At 42.0% G+C, this 26,036-nt stretch overlaps 2 protein-coding genes across 2 annotated transcripts; both read right to left on the bottom strand.

Annotated features, from left to right (window-relative positions):
* Nucleotides 1-17,649: 17,649 nt before the first annotated feature.
* On the bottom strand, nt 17,650-20,030 carry LOC119308177 (aldose reductase). The gene is made up of 9 exons (XM_037584298.1): nt 19,815-20,030; nt 19,638-19,688; nt 19,469-19,542; nt 19,275-19,362; nt 18,797-19,003; nt 18,633-18,704; nt 18,454-18,513; nt 18,168-18,344; nt 17,650-17,894 (listed from the first exon to the last, which is right to left on the bottom strand). Exons 1-9 carry the CDS (start codon nt 19,956-19,958, stop codon nt 17,805-17,807), a joined length of 963 nt encoding a protein of 320 aa, XP_037440195.1. The 5' UTR covers nt 19,959-20,030; the 3' UTR covers nt 17,650-17,804.
* Nucleotides 20,031-21,010: 980 nt separating this feature from the next.
* On the bottom strand, nt 21,011-25,998 carry LOC119348668 (protein RETICULATA-RELATED 5, chloroplastic-like). Its single transcript, XM_037616638.1, has 7 exons — nt 25,319-25,998; nt 24,269-24,398; nt 23,358-23,882; nt 23,111-23,218; nt 22,367-22,912; nt 21,804-21,926; nt 21,011-21,493 (listed from the first exon to the last, which is right to left on the bottom strand). The coding sequence occupies exons 1-7, from the start codon at nt 25,921-25,923 to the stop codon at nt 21,317-21,319; spliced, it is 2,214 nt and encodes a 737-aa protein (XP_037472535.1). The 5' UTR covers nt 25,924-25,998; the 3' UTR covers nt 21,011-21,316.
* Between the last annotated feature and the right edge of the window lie 38 nt (nt 25,999-26,036).

Below are 26,036 nucleotides of genomic sequence, written 5' to 3'. Positions count from 1 at the left end.
CACATCAAGTCTCCACCATCCTCCCACTCAACTTTTCGAGAGAAACCTTTCCTTGAGAAAGGACCCGATTCAAGAAACAATCCCTATTGCTTTCGGATCTGAATTAGGAGGTATACCCAACTGTTTTGGGTGTCCTATGAAGATGCATTTTATCCGCTTTGGGTTCGAGCTTATCAACCTGAAATTTTTTCACATAAGCGTCGCAGCCCCAAACCTTTAAGAAACGACAACTTAGGTTTCTCCAAACCATAATTCATACGGTGTCATCTCAACGGAATTACGTGGTGCCCTATTTAAAGTGAATGTGGTTGTCTCTAATGCCTAACCCATGAACAATAGTGGTAATTCGATAAGAGAAATCATGGTATGCATCATATCCAATAGGGTGCAACTATGATGTTCGGACACACCATCACACTATGGTGTTCCAGGCGGTATTAATTGTAAAACAATTTCCACAATGTCTTAATTGCGTGCCAAAACTCGTAACTCAGATATTCATCTCTATGATCATATCATAGACATTTTATCCTCTTGTCACAATGATCTTCTACTTCACTCTGAAATTACATGAACCATTCAATAATTCAGACTTGTGTTTCATCAAGAAAATATTCTCAACATCTACTCGAATCATCTGTGAAGTAAGAACATAACGATATTCACTGCATGCCTCAGCACTCATTGGACTGCACATATCAAAATGTGTTACTTCCAACGAGTTGCTATCTTGTTCTGTCTTACTAAAACGAGGCTTTCAGTCATCTTGCCCATGTGGTATGATTTGCATGTCTCAAGTGATTCAAAATCAAGTGAGTTCAAACGGTCCATTTGCATGGAGTTTCTTCATGCATATACACCAATAGACATGGTTCGCATGTCTCAAACTTTTCAAAAATGAGTGAGTCCAAAGATCCATCAACATGGAGCTTCTTCATGCATTTTATACCGATATGACTTATGTGGCAGTGCCACAAGTAGGTGGTACTATCATTACTATCTTTTGGCATGAACATGTGTATCACTACGATCGAGATTTCAATGAACCATTCATTTTAGGTGCAAGACCATTGAAGGTATTATTCAAATAAATAGAGTAACCATTATTCTCTTTAAATGAATAACCGTATTGCGATAGTCATAATCCAATCATGTCTATGCTCAACGCAAACACCAAATAACAATTATTCAGGTTTTAACACCAATCTCGATGGTAGAGGGAGCGTGCGATGCTTGATCATATCAACATTGGAAACATTTCCAACACATATCGTCAGCTCACCTTTAGCTAGTCTCCGTTTATTCCGTAGCTTTTATTTCGAGTTACTAACACTTAGCAACCGAACCGGTATCTAATACCCTGGTGCTACTAGGAGTACTAGTAAAGTACACATCAACACAATGTATATCCAATATACTTCTATCGACCTTGCCAGCCTTCTCATCTACCAAGTATCTAGGGTAATTCTGCTCCAGTGGCTGTTCCCTTTATTACAGAAGCACTTAGTCTCGGGTTTGGGTTCAACCTTGGGTTTCTTCACTAGAGCAGCAGCTGAATTGCCGTTTCATGAAGTATCCCTTTGTTCCCTTGCCCTTCTTGAAACTAGTGGTTTCACCAACCATCAACAATTGATGCTCCTTCTTGATTTCTACTTTCGCGGTGTCAAACATCACGAATATTTTAAGGATCATCATATCTATCCCTGATATGTTATAGTTCATCACGAAGCTCTAGCAGCTTGGTGGCAATGACTTTGGGGAAACATCACTATCTCATCTGGAAGATCAACTCCCACTCGATTCATGTGATTGTTGCACTCAGACAATCTGAGCACAAGCTCAACGATTGAGCTTTTCTCCCTTAGTTTGCAGGCTAAGAAAATCATCGGAGGTCTTATACCTCTTGACGTGGGCACGAGACTGAAATCCTAATTTCAGCCCTCGAAACATCTCATATGTTCCGCGATGTTTTGAAAAACGTCTTTGGTGCCTCTACTCTAAACCATTTAACTGAACTATCACGTAGTTATCAAAACGTGTATGTCCGATGTTCGCAACATCCACAGACGACGTTTTGGGGTTCAGCACACTGAGCGGTGCATTAAGGACATAAGCTTTCTACTGTCCGCATAATCGCTACTATCAACTTTCAACTATATTTTCTCTAGGATCATATCTAAAAAGTGGAACTAAAGCGCGAGCTTACGACATAATTTGCAAAGATCTTTTGACTATGTTCAGGATAATTAAGTTCATCTTATGAACTCCCACTCAGATAGACATCCCTCTAGTCATCTAAGTGATTACATGATCCGAGTCAACTAGGCTGTGTCCGATCATCACGTGAGACGGACTAGTCATCATCGGTGAACATCTTCATGTTGATCGTATCTACTATACGACTCATGCTCGACCTTTCGGTCTCTGTGTTCCGAGGCCATGTCTGTACATGCTAGGCTCGTCAAGTTAACCCTAAGTGTTTCGCGTGTGTAAATCTGTCTTACACCCGTTGTATGTGAACGTAAGAATCCATCACACCCGATCATCACGTGGTGCTTAGAAGCGACGAACTTTAGCAACGGTGCACAGTTAGGGGAGAACACTTCTTGAAATTGTTGTAAGGGATCATCTTATTTACTACCGTCGTTCTAAGTAAACAAGATGCATAAACATAATAAACATCACATGCAATTATATAGTAGTGACATGATATGGCCAATATCATATAGCTCCATTGATCTCCATCTTCGGGGCTCCATGATCATCATCGTCACCGGCATGACACCATGATCTCCATCATCATGATCTCCATCATCGTGTCTTCATGAAGTTGTCTCGCCAACTATTACTTCTACTACTATGGCTACCGGTTAGCAATAAAGTAAAGTAATTACATGGCGTTGTTCAATGACACGCAGGTCATACAATAAATAAAGACAACTCCTATGGCTCCTGCCGGTTGTCATACTCATCGACATGCAAGTCGTGATTCCTATTACAAGAACATGATCAATCTCATACATCACATATCATTCATCACATTCTTCTCGGCCATATCACATCACATAGCATACCCTGCAAAAACAAGTTAGACGTCCTCTAATTGTTGTTTGCATGTTTTACGTGGCTGCTATGGGTTTCTAGCAAGAACGTTTCTTACCTACGCAAAACCACAACGTGATATGCCAATTGCTATTTACCCTTCATAAGGACCCTTTTCATCGAATCCGTTCCGACTAAAGTGGGAGAGACTGGCACCCGCTAGCCACCTTGTGCACCAAGTGCATGTCAGTCAGTGGAACATGTCTCACGTAAGAGTACGTGTAAGGTCGGTCCGGGCCGCTTCATCCCACAATACCGTCGAAACAAGATTGGACTAGTAACGGTAAGCATATTGAACAACATCAACGCCCACAACTACTTTGTGTTCTACTCGTGCAAAGAATCTACGCAATAGACCTAGCTCATGATGCCACTGTTGGGTAACGTAGCAGAAATTCAAAATTTTCCTATGTGTCACCAAGATCTATCTATGGAGAAACCAGCAACGAGGGGAAGGAGAGTGCATCTACATACCCTTGTAGATCGCTAAGCGGAAGCGTTCAAGAGAACGGGGTTGAAGGAGTCATACTCGTCGTGATCCAAATCACCGATGACCAAGTGCCGAACGGACGGCACCTCCGCGTTCAACACACGTACAGCCCGGTGACGTCTCCCATGCCTTGATCCAGCAAGGAGAGAGGGAGAGGTTGAGGAAGACTCCATCCAGCAGCAGCACAACGGCATGGTGGTGGTGGAGGAGCGTGGCTAGAAGAGGTGGAAGAAGAGACGCAGGACTGCACCAACGAGAGATCGAATCGCGTGTTATGGGCAGCCCTAAGCCTCACTATTTATAGGGGAGAGGGAGGAGGGTGCGCCCCCCTCTAGGGTTCCCACCCCTAGGGGGGCGGCAGCCCTAGATGGCAAAGGGGGTGGCGGCCAAGAGGGGAGAGGAGAGGGAGGCGCACCAATATGGGCCCTAAGGCCCATATCCCCTTAGGGTTTGCCCCCTTTCCACCTCTTAGGCGCCATGGGCCCTTGTGGGAGGCGCACCAGCCCACTAAGGGGCTGGTCCCTCACCACTCTTGGCCCATGCAAGCCTCCGGGGTTGGTGGCCCCACTTGGTGGACCCCCGGGACCCTCCCGGTGGTCCCGGTACGTTACCGATAAACCCCAAAACTCTTCCGGTGACCAAAACAGGACTTCCCATATATAAATCTTTACCTCCGGACCATTCCGGAACTCCTCGTGATGTCCGGGATCTCATCCGGGACTTCGAACAACATTCGGTAACCACATACAAACTTCCTTTATAACCCTAGCGTCATCGAACCTTAAGTGTGTAGACGCTACGGGTTCAGGAGACATGCAGACATGACCGAGACGTTCTCCGGTCAATAACCAACAGCGGGATCTGGATACCCATGTTGGCTCCCACATGTTCCACAATGATCTCATCGGATGAACCATGATGTCAAGGACTTAATCAATCCCGTATGCAATTCCCTTTGTCTAGCGGTATTGTACTTGCCCGAGATTCGATCATCGGTATACCGATACCTTGTTCAATCTCGTTACCGGCAAGTCTCTTTAATCGTTCCGTAACACATCATCCCGTTATCAACCCCTTGGTCACATTGTGCACATTATGATGATGTCCTACCGAGTGGGCCCAGAGATACCTCTCCGTTTACACGGAGTGACAAATCCCAGTCTCGATTCGTGCCAACCCAACGGACACTTTCGGAGATACCTGTAATGCACCTTTATAGCCACCCAGTTACGTTGTGACGTTTGGTACACCCAAAGCATTCCTACGGTATCCGGGAGTTGCACAATCTCATGGTCTAAGGAAATGATACTTGACATTAGAAAAGCTTTAGCATACGAACTACACGATCTTTGTGCTAGGCTTAGGATTGGGTCTTGTCCATCACATCATTCTCCTAATGATGTGATCCCGTTATCAATGACATCCAATGTCCATAGCCAGGAAACCATGACTATCTGTTGATCACAGCGAGCTAGTCAACTAGAGGCTCACTAGGGACATATTGTGGTCTATGTATTCACACGTGTATTACGATTTCTAGATAATACAGTTATAGCATGAATAAAAGACTATTATCATGAACATAGAAATATAATAATAACACTTTTATTATTGCCTCTAGGGCATATTTCCAACAATTGATGGCTCTGAGTTAACTTATCAGGAGAAAAATCATCTGGTCACATTTTGTACTGACCTTGAGAATTACAATGCCTATTATCAAACTCCTCCATATTATGGTCAATACGTGCCACTAGTGCACGTGTTGAACCATGGTAACTTCCATGGAGATACCCTGGTAAGATTTTTTTACTATTACGACATCCGTGCATCTTTTGCATACTTCTAAAACTGAACTACATTGCTAACTACGAAATTATTGCTATGTTTTTCAATAGAAATCCGATGGATTGCGTGCCTCATTTGATGTATCAGAATGGTCGCCTTGATGTTTTGAACATACAGCTAGGTCATCCTACGAGTCTCACCTGTCCATATCGGATGTCTAAAACCGGTGAACACATGGTAACCAAAGAATGAAAAAAATGTATGGACAATCATAAGGAGGTTCTTGGAAGATAATCTCCATTCTCCATAATGGAGAGTCAGGGGCTATCTTGTTTTATGCTATTTTACCTAGGAGAAGGTAGTAGGTCCTAGCTAATACTCATGATCATGTTCTAAGAACAACTAAGTAGGATTGGTTAGATGACTATGATGATGATGTGGTATCGAGTAGAAGTTGTATGATCGATGATGATGAGTATGACCTTATTATGATACCAATGATGAGTTATTTATTATTATGATCGATGATGCATGATGCTAAGTTGTTATATGAGCATGATGAGTTATTTATTTATATATATATGAACATGGATTAGATTTAAGTGGAGGCAACATGTGGTGCACATCGAAAGTACTACTAATCCAAACTAGATCAAGTTTGGATTAGTAGTACTTTCGACATGCACCACATGTTGCCTCCACTTGAATCTACTCCACGTTCATTTCAGCCACTATTATATATAATAACTAATCATGGTCATAAAATCATATCATGAAAGTATTGTATATAAAACCACAACGAAAATAAGCTGTATTTTTAAAAATACAGGAAAAGTTCGCAGCAGCGCTTTTCAGAAGAAGCGCTACTGCTACTTAGTACTATCAGTAGCGCTTACTGTAGGAAAGTGCTACTGCTAACTAGGTATAGAGTAGTGCTTACTATAGAAGCGCTACTACTAACTAGGTATAGCAGTAGCGCATCCTTCCAGTGCTACTGCTACTAGTTAGCTATAGTGCCTTAGTGGTAGTGCTTGCACAAGCGCTACTACTGGCTTAAAAACAAGCGCTACTACTAGGGTTTTCCCTAGTCATGCTAGCTCGTTGATCAAAAGATGGTTAAGGTTTCCTAACCATAGACATGTGTTGCCACTTGATAACGGGATCACATCATTAGGAGAATGATGTGATGAATAAGACCCGACCTTTAGCATATCATATGATCGTTCAGTTTATTGCTACTGATTTCTTAATGTCAAATACATGTTTCCTCGACCATGGGATCATGCAACTCCCGGACTCCGGAGGAATGCCTCATGTGCCATCAAACATCACAATGTAACTGGGTGATCATAAAGGTGCTCTATAGGTATCTCCGAAGGTGTCTATTGAGTTGGCATGAATTGAGATTGGGATTTGTCACTCCATATGACGGAGAGGTATCTCCGGGCCCTCTCGGCAATACAACATCACAAGAATCTTGCAAGAAAAGTGACTAAGGAGTTAGTTACAAGATGATGTATTACTGAATGAGTAAAGAGACTTGCCAGTAATGAGAATGAACTAAGTATGGAGATACCAACGATCGAATCTCGGGCAAGTAACGTACCGACAGACAAAGGGAACTACGTATGTTGTCATAAAGGTTCGACCGATAAAGATCTTCATAGAATATGTAGGAACCAATATGGGCATCCAGGTCCTGCTATTAGTTATTGACCGGAGAAGCATCTCAGTCATGTCTACATCATTCTCAAACTCATAGGGTCCGCATGCTTAACGTTCAGTGACGATATAGTATTATATGAGTTATGTATGCTGGTGAAAGAATGTTCTTCGGAACCCGGATGAGATCAATGACATGACGAGGAGCTCCGGAATGGTTCGGAGGTAAAGATTGATATATAGGATGATAGTATTCGGTCTCCGGGAGGGTTCCGGAATACACCGGATAATTATCGGATCACCGGAAGGCCACAGGAAGTTGTTGGGCCAAGGGGTAAATCCCACGAGGCTTTAGGTCGGTGCACAAAGAAGTTGTATGGAAGGCAGGGGCTAGACACCAGGGTTCGTGGCGTCTACCCGGGTAGACGCCGGAGTCTGTGGCGTCTATGTAAACGTTGGGAACTATGGAGTTTAGCCCTGGAGTCCGAGAAGGACTCTTGCCTTACGTGCCAAACCGACTTTGAAGAGGCTCTTTCTCCAAGAAACGACCCCAGGGCTCAACATATAAATAGAGGGTCTGGGCTAGCCCCCGTAACAAATCAAAATTCACCAAGCCGTGTGCCGGCAACCCCGTCCCCTCTAGTGTATCCTCCGTCTAGTTTCTGTTGTGCTTGGCGAAGCCCTATGGAGATTGTTCTTCACCACCACCGTCACCATGCCGTCGTGTTTCTGGAACTCATCTACTACTTCTCCCCTCTTGCTGGATCAAGAGGGTGAGGGCGTCATCAAGCTGAATGTGTGCTGAACGCGGAGGTGCCGTACGTTCGGTACTTGACCGGGACGGATCATGAAGGTCTACGACTACATCAACCGCATTGATAACTGCTTCCACTTAGCGATCTTCAAGGGTATGAAGATGTTGTCCCCCTCTCGTAGCTATGCATCTCCATAGCTAGATCTTCATGTGCGTAGAAATTTTTTGTTTTCCATGCAACGTTCCCCTTCAAAAACCTCTACCTAAAGAGTTAAGGTATGAGTTTTTAGATGAAACAAATAAAGACCCTATTATTATCAGTGCTAATCTTCCAGATGAAGGAAAAGAGAGATTGATGAATGCTTTGAGGAAACATAGAAAAGCATTTGGGTATTCAATGGATGATTTAAAGGGCATCAGTCCATATTTATGTACTCATCGTATATTCATGGAGGAAGGAGCTGAACCAGTTTGTGAGTACCAAGGGAAGATGAACCCTGAAATGAAGGAAGTGGTAAGAAAAGGAATTGTTCGTCTACTTGATGCAGGTATTATATATCCAGCTTTTGAAAGCAAGTGGGTAGGTCTGGTTCATTGTGTACCTAAAAACGGGGATTTACACTAGTTCCTAATAGACATAATGAACTAATCCCCACTAGAACAATAGTTGGGTATAGAATGTGCATTGATTTCAGGAAGCTGAATAAGGAGACCCATAAAGACCATTACCCTCTACCATTCATTGATCAAATGCTTGAAAGGCTGGCAAAGCATGCCTATTTTTGTTATTTGGATGGAAATTCAGGATTTTCACAAATTGCAGTGCACCTAGAAGATCAAGAGAAGACAACATTCACCTGCCCTTTTGGTATGTACTCTTACTGTCGTATGCCTTTTGGTCTATGCAATGCACCAGCTGCATTTCAAAGATGCGTGAATGCTATTTTTGCTGATTTTGTTGAAGAAATCATGGAAGTCTTCAGGGATGATTTTCAGTCTATGGAACTTCTTTTGATGATTGTCTTCGCAATCTTGATAAAGTGTTGCAGAGATGTGAGGACAGTAACGTTGTTTTAAATTGGGAGAAATGCCATTTTATGGTCAACGAAGGTATTGTTTTGGGGCATAAGATATCTGGTAAAGGCATAGAGGTTGATAAAGATAGATTCCATAGATAAACTCCCTTATCCTCATGATATTAAAGGGATAAGGAGTTTTCTCGGTCACGCGGGTTTCTCTAGATGCTTTATTAAGAATTTTTTTCAGTATTTTGAAACCCTTGACTAACCTTTTGCAGAAAGATGTTCCCTTCACTTTCACGGATGAGTGTAATAGTGCCTTTGAAAAACTGAAGCATGCTCTACTTAATGCTCCCATCATTACACCTCCAAACTAGGACATGCCTTTTGAAGTCATATGCGAAACGGATGATAATGTGATAAGTGTGGTTTTGGGCCAACAGGTAGGTGAGAAGTTTAATGTAATTTACTTTGCAAGCCATACCCTCACTGATGCTCAAAGAAATTATGCTAGGAATGATAGAGAACTCTATGCAGTGATCTTTGCTTGTGAAAATTTTAGACCTTATATCACCGATACAATGGTTATATTTTATACAAATCTCCAAGCAATTAAAGAGGTGTTGGATGTTAAAGAAACTAAGCCTCGCTGGATGAGGTGGTCTCTCCTTTTGCAGGAATTTGACAGTGAAATTATAGACCACGAAAAGATTGGAGAAGTGTTACCTGGTAAAGGAGGAGCATCAATACAATCGAGCAAGTCTATGTATCCCCTACGGAATGGTTGTGGCTTTGTACAGAGCTACAACTCATACTTTTGGAGATACAGGACCACCATTCATCAGTCTGAAGGAGCCTTTTGCAAAACTAAGGGTAAGGGAGGAGAATGATTTATTTTATTATAATTCTTTTCACCCTAGTAAATTGCAGAAGATAGCACCTCTTCCTCGACCCCTAAGGACAAAGAAGCCTGGGACGAAGATCTTCGCAAAACACAAGGAGTGGAAAGTACCAGGGAACACAAGAAAGTTAGCATGTTAATCTTGGGGGGATTTTGAAGCCCTTTCTCGTTTTCCTTATCTTTATTATTTTCAGTTGAACTTTGTTTGAAAGAGTTCATTTAGTTCGCGTAATAAAAGTACTATCATACCTTTTGGTGAGGAGGGAAGAGTCTTATCCATTGAGTCATGCATGGTTAGATGAATAGTCCAAAATTATCTAAATGAATTTTCTAGTATGGTTATACATCTGAGTGTGCTACAAATCTTTGCTTTTAGAAGATGGTTATAAGTCTTCCACATCTCTACTATCAATCGGGAATGAGAAGTTAACAACTTGATGTGATGCATTGAAACTGATTTCAGTTTATTTTGGTGATTACTTGGTGAGGTTTCTTAAAACCGGTGAACCAAGTATGAAATGTGGATAAGTTCTTGTACATAAAACAAAACATTATGATTCAAGAAAACTTATGCAATCCCCAATAATTTAACATGGATGATTAAGCATACCCTTCATATCACATCTCAAAAAGAGATAAAACCTCGAGTGATATGGGGCAGGCTTGCCAATTCAGGAAATGAAAAGAGGGGAATGAAGAACAAGAAAATGCAAGATGTATTGTACTAAGGCTTGTCTGACTAAAAGAGGGGAATAAAGTATCACTTAAAGTAGGAAGGAGTCTCATTAATGATAGATAATAAGGTGTGGAAGCCTTCGTACTCATTTGATGGAAACTATGATGTGATGGTGCACGGTGTAATTAATCATATGATGTAAATTCTGAAGTTTTTACTTTGGACCCATTCATTTGATTCATCCGTAGCTCATAAACAAGATGACATCTTCATTACAAGTTGCGGTGTTTGCTCGGGGACGAGCAAAACTTTAAGCTTGGGGGAGTTGATGAGTCCAAATTACGAGACCTTTTTCTAGTTATTTTTGTGACTACTAGGTAGGCTTTGTGGAATTTTACCGCGTTCGCGCACTTCTTTTTGGTGATAATCCCTCGGGTAAAGATTTTTGGAGAAAATCCCTAAAAGTGGCAGTGGAATCACGTATTAAAGGTGATAAATAATTTCCATAAAAGAATCAAGCAAGAAGGCTGCAGAAACCACCGTTGCCACGCTTCTAGAGCGAACAATGGCATTCCATGCAACCGCATGCGGTCATTTGACGCACCACCACCTCTGGGAGATCAACTATTTTCACCCCGTTAAAGCGGATCGCGGATCAGACGTACGGATACTCCAGAAACTCGCCTAGAAGGTAGAACCCTAGCCTCCAGGAACCCATCCAGAGGGAGGATCATCCAGGATAAGGAGGGGATTCCTCTCCTTGTGAGGGGAACAAAGTCATCATCACCGTCTTCATCGTCATCATCGTCCACATCCTTATCATCTACAACATCAAGAACCCTAGTGGATCCTTCCGCATATCAGTTGATCTATTTATCCATGTATTCATTTACCATTACCATGATGATTGTTGTTCCCATGTGTGAGTAGACCCGCTCTTCCCGAGGTATGGATGAACCCTTGTGTGTAATAGGATGTTTGATATTAGGATTTAATATCCTCTTTGCATGTTTATGTTGATAATCTTCTTGACGTTGGGTGAAGTTGACCATCCAATGTATGCCAATTTTGGGCGGAAGGTTGTTACTGTTGGCTAACTATGTAGTTGTGGAGTTGGGTGACGTGACAGGCCCCTTCTCCCTTTAGCGGATAGTTGCAATAGGGGGTAAAACAGAGACCAGCTTGGCTGCGTCCATAGGGACCTTTTTCCCCTTAATCACCGATTGATAATCGGAGTTGGGAAGAACGGTGGTGGCGTATGGGATACGGAGATACCACGAGTATGCAGGTATCTGTACCGGCTCCGCCCACAAAGAGAAACATGTAAAGTGGCTTAGGAATTCAAAATAGCTTTGTGTTTAGGCACTGGCATAGATGCATGCTAGTGGGGATTCCGGACCCCTGGGAACTCTTTTAATCATTTGTCTCAAGTCTAGTCATTTTACTTGTTATTTAGTTAAGCCCATTTATTCACCTTTTACACTTGCAACCTTATTATTATTATCACTACTGTTCTGGATCACTTACAATTTCTAGGCACATTATTTACACCTTGCAAAGATCAAAGATTGATTCATGTGCTTCCTGTGGGATCGATACACTTACTTCAAAAAGGCTACAACTAAATCATGTGCACTTGCAGGCTATCAGAACCCCAAAGAAAAATTGAAGTGGAACTCATGCAGGATGTCGCGGGAGTCAAAAGATTTGATTCCTATCCCTAACGGGACACCAATGTCACATGTCAAGGCAATCAATTACTCGATCGACTGATTGGCAAGTGGGTAAAGCCATGCCCTTTGCCAGCATTTGCGCAGAGGACTTGGGGGCTAGCTCCCCATTTTTTATCAAGACACGTCTCTTTTTGACTAACTAGAAAAATTATTCATGATTTCACGAAAATATTCATGAATTTAGAAAGATGTTCAAAACAAATAAAAGGAAAGAAAAAAGGAAGAATGAAAAAGAAAAAATGCAGAAAAGAAAGATGAAAAACCGAAGAAAAAAAGGTGAGGAAAAAATCCGAAAATAGGCCGGCCCAATCGAAGGTAGAATGGGTTACACGCCCGTTACAGGGGAGCGCCTCTATGGCGACCTACGCGCTGCGGAAGAAGCGAGCGCGCACCTCCCGCTCCCCCCTTCGTGCACTGCTGGGCCGGCCCATGTGCGGGCCGGGACGCCGCCTTGTTTTTCTTTTCCTTTTTTCCAGTATTTCAGGATATCAAAAAGTTCTTAAATTTCAGAAAAAGTTGCTAATTTCAATAAAACAATCACGATTTTGAAACGTATTCATGATTACAGAAAAATGCTCAGGAATTCAAAAATTGTTCACGAATTTGTAAAACATGTCCACAAACTCAAAAAATGTTCATGATTTTGAAAAATAATCATGATTCGAAAAAATGTTCATTAATTAGGAAAATGGTTTGTGGATTTGAAAAAATGTTCATAGTTCAAAAAATGCTCGCTAATTTGAAAAATGTTCACGAATTTGAAAAAAATGTTCACTAATTCAAAAAATGTTCATGAATTTGGAAAAAAAATGTTCACAATTCAAGAAAATGTTCTCTAATTCGAAAAACATTCACAAATTTGAAAAGAAATGTTCATGATTCAAAAATAATGTTCGCTAATTCTAAAAATGTTCACGAATTTGAAAAAACAAATGTTCATGATTCAAAAAATAATGTTCACTAATTGAAAAAATGTTCACAAAATTGGGAAAAATGTACAAGATTTTGAAATTTTAGTCTATAATTTTAAAATGTTCATTATTCAGAAAAACTGTTCATGCATTCAAAAACATGTTCATGACTTAAGAGAATGTTCACAAATTTCTAAAAAATGTTCAAAAATTTAAGAAAATGTTCACAATTTCGACAAAATGTTCATGAGTTATAAAAAGTGTTCACGGTTACGAAAAAATGTTCATGATTTTGGACAATGCACACGAATTAGTAAAAATGAAATCACGGTTTTGAAAACATATTCATCATTCCAAAAAAAGTTAACGACTTCAAAAATAAATCACAAATTAATAGATTTTCGAAAATTGGAATAAAAGAGTAAAAGTGAAAACATATAGGTAAAGAAAAAAAGAAAAGAAAACAGAAAAAGAAAAAGAAAAAAAACGAAAATCCCGATTCAGGGAAGTCTAGAACCTTCCCAAACCCGGTTGGGGTGAAACCCCGAAATGGGCCGGCCCATGTTAACAGCAGCGAGCCGCGGGGGGGTGGGGGGGTATGCGCTACGTCGCTCCCCGGCGCGGTACGCGCCGAACCCCGCCGTTTCAGGCATGGGCGCAAACGGGCGCACACCCCTGCGCCGTGCTGGGCGGCCCATTTAATGTGTTTCCTTTTCTGCCTTAGAGCCTGTTTGGGACTGCTCTGCTCCTTAAAATTCAGCTCTGCTCCGAAAAACACAAGCCAAACGGGGTGACTCCATGATATGTCGCTCCGCAAAAAAAGTAGAATCTAAGGTACAACGCTCAGATTTTTATGAAGCTCTTGAGGGAGTGCTTCAAAAAACTCTAGAAGCTGGAGTTGGGGGAAAATTACCCACCACTGCCACCAGTAAGTGGATACCCCTTCGTTTCTCCCCCCTCAACCAATCGAATAGATCCTTTCCATCAAATTTCCCATTCTTGAAGCTGGAGTTGCATGAAAGCCAAACATTCTCTTCAGTAGTGCTACAACTTCTTCATGAAACTGCACCAAAGTGGATTTGGTGGAGTGAAACTGATTTTGGTGAAACGAAGCAGTCCCAAAACAAGCCCTTAATCCGCAGAAAAGGGCGCCGCTAGGATTCAAACCAGCTACCTCCCTCGCCAAGGAACACTAGTCTAACCACCCGGCCACCACGAGGGATGGGATTACCTTTTACTTTTTTCTTTTATTATTCTTTCTTCCTCCTTTTTTCTTTTTCCATTTTAACTTTTTCATTTTTTCCTTTTTTTCTTCATCTTGGTCCGATGAATTGATTCGCAAATACATGAATGTTTTCTTCAAATCAATGAACTTTTTCCAAAATCTATGAACTTTTTAAAATTTTGATGAACTATCTTTCAGACTTGATGAAAGTTTTTTTCAATTTTGATGAACTTTTTTCCAAATCGATGAACTTTTTCCAAAATTGATGAACCTTTTTTCAAAATCTGATGAAATTTTTTCTCAAGATTTTTGAAATATTTTTTCAAAATGGATGAACTTTTCCTCAAAATTGTGTACTTTCTCAAATTGCTAAAAAACATCAGAATTTTATGTTTTTTTTTCAATTTCGTGAACTTTCTTGAGTTTATGAACTCTTTCGTTTTCGTGAACATTTTTTCGAATCTTTTGAATTCATGACCGTTTTTTTCAAATCTGATGAACCTTTTTCAAATTCAATGAACTTTTTCCAAATTTAATGAACTTTTTTTCAAGTCGATGAACATGTTTTTCAAACTCTATGAACTTTTTATAAATACGATGAACTTTTTTTCAAATTTGTGAACTTTTCTACAAAATTGATCGACTTTTTTTTCAGATTCATGAAACTTTTCCAGATTTTGGTGTGAACTTTAAAAAAAATCGAATCCCATGAACTTTTTCAAAATTTTGAACTATTTTTTCATACAGGCGAACCTTTTTCTATAGCAACTCTATGATTTTTCCCAATTTCACATTTTTCTTTTCTCAAATGATTTATACATACAGAATACATGTTAATGTTTTGTACTAAAACGATTTTTAAATAGCGTTGTTTTCCGTTAGTAATCAGCAAATTATTCACGGTCCATTGGTTGTTACATCAAGTCTTCAGCTGTCGGCTTCCTGGCGCACACGGCCGCACCTCGTTGGGCGGCCCATGAAGGCGGATCACAGCATATCTATAAACGCCAAAAACCGCAAAAAGTGCACTTTCCTGGATTTGGAGCCAGGTCGTTGCATTCCTCCCTGAGTTTAGCTAGGGAGACCTCCTGTTCTGAGCCATGCGACATTGGTGATAACTAGCAGCGACAAGTATATAAAAATAGCATGGGTGCCCTATTTATTTGCACAATAACGTCTATTATATCACTCAATTTTTGTTTTTTTACAAAATCTTGAATTTGAAAACGTTCATAATTTTTGAAGAAAAATTCACAAACTCCAAAAAAGTTCATCGATTTTGAAAAAAGATCGTGAAAAAGTAAGAAGTTCATCGATTTTGAAAAAAAAGGCCATCAAATTTGAAGAAAAGTTCATCAACTTGGGGAAAACATCATAGATTTGAAAAGAAGTTCATCATATTTAAAAAAACTCACAAAATTTTAAAAAAAAATCACAAAATTGAAAATTTTCATCAAACTTGAATGATAGTTCATCAAATTTTAAAAAAGTCATCTAATTTGAAAAAGGTTCATCGAATCTGAAACAAAACTACATCTATTTTGTGACATGCAGAAAATAAAAAGTTCATTGACAAGCAATTTCATCGAATTTGAGAAAAACTTCATCTATTTTTGGAAAAAATCATGAATTTTTCAAAAGTTTGTCGAACCAGGAGGAAGAAAAAGGAAAAAAGGAAAAAAAGAAAAAGAAAAGTACCGAGAAGAAATGAATGGAAAATAGTTAAAATATCATGCTAGATTTGTTGGCGGACTGGTTAGTGCGTAGTACTGCGAACCAGACGTCGCCGGTTCTAGCCCCCACGGGCGCTCTTTTTTGCGTATTTGAAATACAGAGAAAGAAACAGGCAGATGGGGCCGGCCCAGTGCTGATGGTGGTTATGCGTCACTCTGTGCATTTTAAAACCGAACCGAAAAACCATACCGAAAATAAACTGAACTAAACTGATTTTTTTATTTTTATGGTTTCTGGTTTCGGTATGGTATGAACTTTTCATATCGATTTGAACTTTGATTTTTATGGTATATACCGAAAACGGAATGTTTAACCGAATAAACCGAAGTAAAAGATAAATTTATATTTCTTGAGATGAACAACCGTACAAGTTGTCATTTTTCTTGTACATGAGTCAAATTCACTACTAAGCACCTACATTTTTTTTGTAACATTGTCATTTTTCTCTTTTTAAAATGCTAAGCACGTCCATAACCATCAACAGATGAATCAATGCATGCATATATACTTATATATATATATATAATCATATACTATTTATGTAAAATATAATATGTTTTGAGTCATAAATTTACAAATTATTATTACGTTATTTTCAAATTCGCGTCAACTTTGATTTTTATGGTATATATCGAAACCATACCGAAATAATTTGATATATATCGAAACCTAACCGTATTTTAATTTCATACTGTATTTACCAAAGTATTAATATCATACATACCGAAAAACCGTATAAATCGAACCATGTAAACTGAATAAACCGAACGCACAGGGCTAGTTATGCGCCCGTTCACGGAATAGCGGTTGAAAAAAATACGTTCTAAACAGGGATCCCCCACCTGGGTCGGCCCACACGATATCGACTGGAAAAATACAGGGATCCCATACAGGGATCCCCCACCCTGGGTCAGCCCACACGACATCGGCTGGAAAACTACGTTTGGGTAATCGCTTCGCCTGGGCCGGCACACGCAATGAGAAAGAGTGTGATAGTGTATCTTGTGATGCAGAAAAATATTGTCATAAACTATTGAAGATTATGAATTTTTTTTTCTCCCGTTAGGCTCTTTTGCTAATAGAAAATGTAAAATGGCACATGCATCCTCATGTGGTGAACAAAGTATGTCACATAGGCATAATACGGAGTCCTCATGTGGTCAACAAAGTATGTCACATAGGCATGATACGGAGCCAAAGTGTAGGCACTAACTGTAATTCAGGTACGGAGCCAAAGTGTACGCACTAACTGTAATTCGGGTATTCCAAGATGCAATGATCAAAGTGAAATTTAGGGACGAGTCCAGCTGTATTTCGGGTATTCCTAAATCCAATGATCGAAGTGTCGAGTGATCCCCGATGACTTTATCTCATAAAAGAGTACCCATGTTGTAAAGTTAAGTTTAAGTTGCACCTGCTTTTAGGTCTTCATTTCATATTCCCTCCCTTGCTCTGTCCTGTATGAGCCTGCAACCGATTGCATTCATCTTATATCTGCTCTATATCTCACCAACCTTGCATGGTAGCGTCTGGATTCACGTCGCAGCAGCAGCAGCGTAGCCCGCTAATAGCAATAGAACACCCTACACGTCGCCGGCAAGGCAATGATGTAATAGTAAACCACACAAAGCATGCAGGAGGAGGAACAAGGGGCACGACGAAGCCGTTGTTATTTATTTATTTATTGTGTTGTACACAACGTTGTTTACATAGCATCAAGAAGAGCCTGCTGCATCATCTCCACTCCACTCCTTCAGCCTCCATTGTTTTGAGTCGTCGTAGATGGCGACTGGTGACTTAGGTGGGAGCTCAGTTCTCGTGATCCCAGACTTCAGATGCACTCTTGTACGGCCCATGGGTCTTGTTCACGAACAGCTCCTCTCCGGTCAGCACACGCTTCTGCGACAAACACCAGGGACCATTCACGAGGTTAGATCACACGGAAAACGTACGGCTAATCATCTTCCAACTTATACTGTACTTGCATTTTTTCTAGGTGTATTTATTAGTAAGTAAGTACGAGTACTAGCTTCCACATGAACAGATTCAGGCGGTGTACTGCTAAAGTGCCACTCAAACGCAGCAGCTGCCTGACATTCCATGTCGTGTCCAAATTTTGTTTTGGCAGCAGTTTCGAGTGAAGACTGTATAAGTAGTGTCACAGTCGCTCACCTCATCTTTGATGCTGCACAGGACCTTCAAGTCCTCCTCAGGGATCTCCCACCCGAACACCTGGATGTTCTCCTTGATCCTCTCGTCTTTGCTTGACTTGGGAATCACACTCGTCCCCCTCTGCAGAGCCCACCTGATGAGCACCTGCCCCGGGGTCTTGTTCAGCTTGTTGGCCACCTGCAGTTCAATGGTTTGAGCTGAGCCACTACACAGCACACGTAATTTGAATACTAGCCTGGATTCAACAGGGGAAAATGTATATGTTCTGATCTCTGAATATACGCACCTTCTCGACAACCGGGTCATGCGCAAGGTTCTTCTCTGAAGAACCCAATGGGGAGTAAGCCTGCATAAAGGAAACGAGAATACCATTAAGCACTTCTGTTTTGAAAACAGAAAGGCTGCTGAGATGTTACACCATCAAGGCCATCTTATCACGTCTCGTTTTCAGGAGAGATGTCCTACCGTGACATGGATGCCGCGCTTCTTGCAGGCCTCGAACATCTTGTCGTTCTTCCAACCAGGGTGCATCTCCATCTGTCAGATCAAGTAAATAACAAATACAAGGTCAAAAAACTGGTTTCGGTAAATGTCGCCTTACTGATCAAGTCTGAGGGTTCTCACTCAACCTGGCAAACGGCCGGTGGAATCTTTGCAGACCGTAGCAGCCGGTCGAGCTTGGTCACGGTGTAGTTGCAGACGCCGATGTCCTTAACCAGTCCGTCCTTGACAAGGTTCTCCATCTCCTTCCACACCCCCTCCATGTCGAATTCCAGCACCTCCCCTGCTTCCGGAGGCTTGTGTGCCCCATCTTTCAGCCGGAACGGCCAATGAATCTACATTCGTTGTAGTTTTGTTTCAAAAATTTCGCATTTCAGTATGCAGTGCATGTCACAGGAAATACTAGTACATGCTTAAGCATGACAAGGTCTGCACCGCATCTAGGTTGCTGATTCCAGATCGCCAATGGCATAGTTACTGTACCCATAAGCTGAACCAGTAACTAAAGTAGAAGATAATAGTAAAACTATAAGCAGTTTCAAGCACTGCACTGTCCCTTATTAACAGACAAAGCAACAATCATGGCACTGGTTTTCTTCTTCTTACATGGTAAAGGTCGATGTAGTCCAACTGTAAATCCTTGAGCGTGCTCTCTAATGCTGGCCGCACCCTCTCAGGGACCAAGTTCGTGCACCTAAAGGAAGTAGCCAAAAATATCAATCAAAATTCAGATGGTCGAAAACACGCCGTAAGTTAAGTTACTGACATCGAAGGACAATCTACGACTCTGCACATAGTACCATAATTTTGACGTGACAAACAAATCTTTCCTGTCGATTCCAGCTTCCATGGCAGCTCTAAGCCCTTTGCCGACCTGAAATCAAGCAGTTGGTGTTCGTTCACGCTTACTAGGCTAGCGATTAGGCTAGTACAGAAACGGGATACCGGTATAATGATGTACGTATATACCTCCTTTTCTACTCCGTATTCAGCAGCTGTGTCCACATGCCTGTATCCAGCCTGCAGCCACCATACGTACATTCAGGTTATTCAGCATAATCCTAGTGTCATTTCCGAGCGAACTAGCTAGAGTTCTGCAAAACTGTATCTGAGAACCCAAGCAAGGGCATGGCGATATATATATACCTCGGTGATGGCCGTCTGAACGGAGTGAGCAGTATCCGAGCCAGCCCTCCAGGTGCCCAACCCGACGGCCGGCATGGCATGCCCGCTCTTGAGAACGAAGTGGTCTTGCTTCTCCTGCCCCATCGTCGCCTTGGCGCTCGCCATGAATGATCACGCCTTCTGAATCTCAAACCTCTCCTCTCTTCTCAAGTCTGTTCTCCTTTCCAATGTTCGTGAGCAACTTCTTTATTCCACGGAGGAAGCAGATATGGCTTCGCGCCTGATTATATAGGCATGGAGAGTTCTAGGAAGAGATGCCACGTACATCTGCATACATGGACAGATGGCGGGAGGTCACCGCCTAAAGAACTTAAGTGTCGCCATGCTACGATGCATGGAGCACGGGTTGCACTGAGAGAACTCGCCAGAACCCACAGGTGGCCAGCAACACATCAAAAATTTGTCACTTGGCCGATGGCACCAGAACGAACCTGCTTACCTAGTACCTACCATCTCTCTGGACGATGGCGAGCAAATTTGGCTTTATAACAGGCAGAAAGATTTGAATTTACAGCAGATTAAGTTGAGATTCACGGCCCTTAATTGCGGCTGCCAATCAATCAATCCACTAGACACTGATCGTGTTCTCTTCTCCTTGGATATGTATACAAACTACAAACTACAATAGTAATATAGTATGTTTACTCTTGAAAATCGATCAAAGGAGAAGTATAATAATTTATGCTTCTCCCAAACAAAATAGTCTGTTCCCGGGCGATCCAAGAGTGAGAGGCTCGGCATTGTATAGTAAATATTGGTTTTATACAAGATTCACTGTGTTCTTTCGAAAATGCGTGTGATATCAATTATGATTTGATGTTTGTGGCATTAATCTACTCAATTATATCTCACATAAATAAAGCTATTAAAGTCTACTACTCTGCTCAATTAATTCGTTCGCTAATTGGCGTAACTACGAGATGGCAACGGCATAACGCTGTGACGCCCTCCAAGCCCAAGGCGTCGGCCCTCATACCAAGAGTTTCCTGTGGCATATGCGTCACATAAGCATGGCGTCCAAATGGCGAGTTTGGCATGGCCATGCTTGATTTCAGGCACCACATGCTCTGAACCGAGACGGGGTGTTGCTCTCTAGTGCCTGTGCAGTCCAAAGTTCCTTCGTTTGATTAACCTTGCCAATTGCAGTCCAGCTGAGCTCAGCCACAACTTTCCCACAGCAGATTTAAGTCACGACTCACAGCCCTTAATTGCCGGTGCCAATTAATCCACTAGACACTGATCGCGTTCTCCTTACATATGTACAAAGTACAGACTACGAGAGTATATTTACTCTATAAAAATGACTAATTGCAGCAATTTATGTTTTTCCCATATGAAATAGCCCATTCCTGGACGATCAAAGAGTGAGAGGCTCAGCATCGTAGCAACCAGACTCCTTTCGCTGTCTTGAACCTATATACATATATGGTTGTGGACTTTGAAGCCGACGGAAAGCGACCAAATCACTTGGTCGGATCACTCGATCGGTCCGCGTTGCTGCTGCTGCTGTCATCCGGGTTCTGTACATCGGTTCTACCGTCCTCTAACTGGGATGTTTCGGGTGGTGTGGTGACCTCATCGGAAGGAAGCTGTTCCTGAATCTTCTGTACTCCAGTGTACCGAGCAAGATCAACCCATTGCTGCAGCAAACATAGTAGCAAGTCAGGAGGGAGAAAGGCAGAAGTACCGGTATGTTAGCACATATAAACATTTCGCTTGCTTGATTGCTTCCTAAGATAACATAGAGCACCATCCGATAATAAGTATGAAAAACAATGAACGGATGATGATCTCCTCGCAACAATATGAGCTAACAACACCCTTCTCAGCTTTCTTGTTATGAAATATTTATGTTTGCTTACTCTTTAGTGTTCTGTTTGTTTAGGGTAAACAGTTTGAGACTACAGTATGCTACCAGCACCACAAATCTTAGAAGACGAAGTGTCCAACCTGTGTTCCCAAGTATGAGTTGACTGTCCTTGCTACAAAGGACAAGAGACCAGCAAGAAGTGGCTGATTATACTGAGTTGCCAGGCTCTCTCCTAGTCGATGCTCCAATAAGCCAGCAATGATCTGCAACACGAATGCAGTAAAAAATTAGATGAAGGAGGCATATAACTAAATAAGTAGATAAGCTGGAAATGGATTGATTTTTCATTGGAGCACGTTCGAAATGCAGAAAATCTATTACCAGATTTTGTAGCACTGGCTGCAAATAAGCAAAAATGTTTCAAGTACCCATACCGAGACTTAAACACAAAGAAGGTTATTTATAAGCAGTACATTTCAACAATAACCAACTTATGCCTGGAACTATAGTTACTTATGCAACTCAAAAGATCAATATAACTAATTAGGGTTGATGATAATTAGTTACTTTTATCTAAAAATGATATTTCGGAACAAACCTCGGGTAGAAAGATGCAAATTTGAGGTTGAGGTTTCATACTTTCACAACAAAACATAACCTAAACCTTTCAACTGAAAGCAACTAAGTTATCCCAACAAGTTACCTGATACCGCAAATTTGCTGATGTTCCAAGAAAGCAACTATAAACAGCTGCCGACTTCAAAACAGGAGCTCTCTTTCGCCCTGCTCCCACACTCGCTGAAGGTTTCAGCAATCCTCGAGCAGCATACAGGAGATCTGAGGAAACTCCAGCCCCAATACCAGAAATAAACCCCACACCAGCAAGTTTCAAACCACCAACTATTACTGCGGCGACCCTCTGGTTCATATTCCAATTCCGACCAAAGGTATTCTTTTGGAACGCGTTATCTGGCAATGATCCCAAGAGGCCTTTGACAAAGCCCAAGCTCTGACCAGAATCATCATCGGTAAAAGAAAGCACTGAAATAGTTGGAGCAGGTAGCCACACAGTAAAAAAATCGACAACGGACCCTCTAATAGTATCGGTGAGGACATAGTCAATTTCCTCAAAAAATCGCCCTTTCCGTCTTTCATACTGTGCTAGTAGAGTGGTTGAAATTGATATAGCCTCTTCAATTGCTAATCTTTGAAGGAATTTTGGGTCTGCGAGCAATCTTTCCCGGAAACCCTGCAACAGTTGATTGGCTTGAATGGATTTTTATATAATGGAGTCTTATTACAATAGTTATTCTGTTTTGAAATCAAGAACAGCATGTGCTTCAAAGTCTCAAAGAGGATTTCCAGAAACACCAATCAGATAAATTAACAAGATATATAGGTGGAAAGGACCAATGAGCAAAACAGAATTAACGAAATATTTTCTTACTTGGAATCGGTGAATTAGCTCAGTCATAACAGGGTTTTTGTCGAGGTCAAAGAAGTTCTGCAATATCTCAGGAGAAACAACTCCAAGATCTATTCCTTTCTGAAGATCCTGCAATAGTTCAGTGAAAGAGTTCTATTAGCCAAACTATATAAAATCCAATTCTGCGACGATAAGGAAATGTTTTGGCTACAGAAGTTTTTTTTTTTTTACTAACAGAGATCTGACCGTGGCTGCTTTCATTAAATACCTGGGGTAAAGCTTCAGGCCTCCTGCCAGCAGCATTCATAACTCTAGCAATTTCGGCACGGTCAAAGCAATTTCTAGTGCAAGTTTTAGCCGCTGAATACCATAAGAAATCAGCAACTGGGATTTGACCTTCCCTCCTTATACTCTGTCTTTCAGGATCAAGTAGTACCACAACTTGGCCTTTCTTCGGCAACTTTTTAGATACTCTGGCAGGAACACCAGTTCCTCGTGACCCATATATAAGATGGCTTGCACCCGCCACAACAATTAGCAGCCCTGGAGGATCTCTACCATTAAGTTCTTTCATAACTATCTGAGACATGGTATAATCATCAACTACTCTTGCCTGTGCTGATAAATATGAATTCGGACCAAAAGGAGAGTCACGAGTTGATGTAATATTCTCTATGAATGACCGGCCAGACCTAAAACCAGAAATGAAGCCAGAGCCTGCTGGAGGAGCATATTCCTTTCTTTCTGCTTTCGAAAGGCCTCCAATCCCCTCTGCCTGGACAGTTCTTTTCACCTACTCAATAAGGGAACGTTAAATTCTACTCATATTCATAGGTTAAAAAGTATGCACAACATAACAGTACGCAAGTTGTATCATGGTTTCAGAATTAGACTCATTCAATAATTTATGCCGAGTTGTCTATGTACTCAATGGCGCACATGCCTGCTAAAGCAGTTGTGCGGTAAGCTACAGAAAAAATTGTTTCACAGGATGTGGCAAAACAACTGCAATCAAGTATGGATATAAGATTAACTAGTAGGCATCAAGGAAAAAACCTTGCAGGTATAGGAAATTAGAAGAATTTGAATCGCTGGTGCACAATGGTATTGGTAATAAAATGTTAGAAGTTCCTGCCAAGTGTTGAATACAGTGAATAGATTATAGAAGCTATCAATCACCTGCAGTGGGGTTCCACTAGCAACAAGCTTAATTCCATTATCACGACAGAAATTTAGAAGAGGTTCATACTCCTGCCAGCGCTCTGATGGCCAGTGCGACGTGTACAACTTTAGGATGCTGCCATCAATCCTACATAAAGCTAAAATGTCACAAAAAATGAAGCGAGGTCTCACTCAAGAATGCATTTCATTTCTGGATAATAGATTTTTCTCATTAAGACGAGATCAATGTTACTACTTCAACTATGCTCCATCAGCATTGAAATCCTATAACGTTAATTGTGATAGAAATACTGCAGTAACTGCACTGTTAATTAGAAACAGAGATGTAACTCATATAGCTTCCATCATTCTTATAATAACGATAGAGTATTAAGGAGAAAAGGACACGGCCTATTCATCTATTAAGTGGACACCAAGTGTATTTCATCTCAGGCCCGAAATTGAAGTGTACTTCATCTGTTGAAAATAACCATTGTGAACAAATACAGATTAAATGGAACATGGTAGTCAGGTAGAAGGGTTAACGATGATATTCCGGTAGTTATTTATTGCATTGCATGTCTCACAACAAATCAGAAAGGTACAGACATGTCCACAGCTCCACATCACTAATCAGCACTCCAAGCAAAGATAGAGAAATCCCAAGCTCTTTGTGTTACCCAAACTGATCTCAAGCACCAGAGTTTGAATAAGAAGGTCTATCTATCAGTCTATGACTCTGGTGTTTTACCCAAAGCTTTATGTGTTTTACCCAAACTGATCTCAAGCAATGTTGTTCAGGCCTGACACTTACAATCTTAATCACACTACTTGCTACTCGCAGATTATGCCAATAGGTTCCAATGATGGAAAATTAGAGAGATCAGAGTTCAATTCTGCGAGCACGCTAATCTCCTGTGACAATGAACCATAACATGAGCCCGCAATGTCAAGCAGACAGAACAAAAATTCCAGCGATTTCTCGACATGCGATTGCAAACAGGTGAACCATGTTCTCATCGGAAGTCATTCTCCGGATAACTTAATTATAAGGGGGGTGTAGCGCACCTTCCGCTCATGAAGTCGTCGAGCTGCTGCTGGAGGTCGCAGGGGAAGGCCTCGAGCGCGAGGGCCAGGCGCTTGTCGGCCTCGGCGCAGCGGGCGGCGAGCTTGGTGACGATCTCGAGCTCGAGGATGCGGTCGTCGGGGTCGGGCACGAGCTCGGCCTCGCCGAGGTAGACGACCCTGGCAGCCGCCAGCTTGTCCCACACCCGGCCCTTGGCCTCCCTCCCCACCGCCTGCGGCTCCCCGATGACGGTCGCGTCGTACACCCTCGACACGGCCGACTCGTCGCCCTCGGGCTCCTTCTCCTTCGTCGGGGGCGGCGGGGCGGGGGTCCGCGACTCGGGGGGGGGGGGCGGTGGGGACGCCTGGTCATCGGCGGCAGCGGCAGGGGCCGCGCGAAGCACGGCGGAGGCGACAGCGAGGGAGGGGACGAGGAGGAGGAAATCGCGGCGGGAGGAGGCCGAGGCGGAGACGCTGCGGCGAGGAGACGAGGAGGAGGGGGAGGGGGCGGCGCCGGAGGTGAGGGGCTTGGTGCTGAGGCGGGAGCGGGGAGACGGGAGGAGCGGTTTGAAGGAGGCGGCGGCGTTTCTGAGCGGCGCGTGGGACATTTTCGGAGCTCCGCTTCGCCGGCAGCACCGCGGCCGCGGGGGCGGGGGACAAACGATCTCTTGTGCGTAGGGTAGTGAAGAAAATCTCTTCTTCCCTTGACCTTGATAGCCAT

Source organism: Triticum dicoccoides, chromosome 1B (genome assembly GCF_002162155.2).
Source record: "Triticum dicoccoides isolate Atlit2015 ecotype Zavitan chromosome 1B, WEW_v2.0, whole genome shotgun sequence".
NCBI lineage: Eukaryota > Viridiplantae > Streptophyta > Magnoliopsida > Poales > Poaceae > Triticum > Triticum dicoccoides.
This window is presented reverse-complemented; position numbering and strand designations above follow the sequence as displayed.

Excerpts from the sequence above, each read along its gene's own strand:
- LOC119308177 (XM_037584298.1), bottom strand. The coding sequence starts at position 19,958 with ATGGCGAGCGCCAAGGCGACGATGGGGCAGGAGAAGCAAGACCACTTC. Across the intron at positions 19,543-19,637 it reads AATACGGAGTAGAAAAGGAG|GTCGGCAAAGGGCTTAGAGC; the intron begins GTATATACGTAC and ends GCTTGATTTCAG. Across the intron at positions 17,895-18,167 it reads TGTGCAGCATCAAAGATGAG|AAGCGTGTGCTGACCGGAGA; the intron begins GTGAGCGACTGT and ends TGTTTGTCGCAG.
- LOC119348668 (XM_037616638.1), bottom strand. The coding sequence starts at position 25,923 with ATGTCCCACGCGCCGCTCAGAAACGCCGCCGCCTCCTTCAAACCGCTC. Across the intron at positions 22,913-23,110 it reads AGCTAATTCACCGATTCCAA|GGTTTCCGGGAAAGATTGCT; the intron begins GTAAGAAAATAT and ends CAACTGTTGCAG. Across the intron at positions 21,927-22,366 it reads CAGCAAATTTGCGGTATCAG|ATCATTGCTGGCTTATTGGA; the intron begins GTAACTTGTTGG and ends TTCGTGTTGCAG.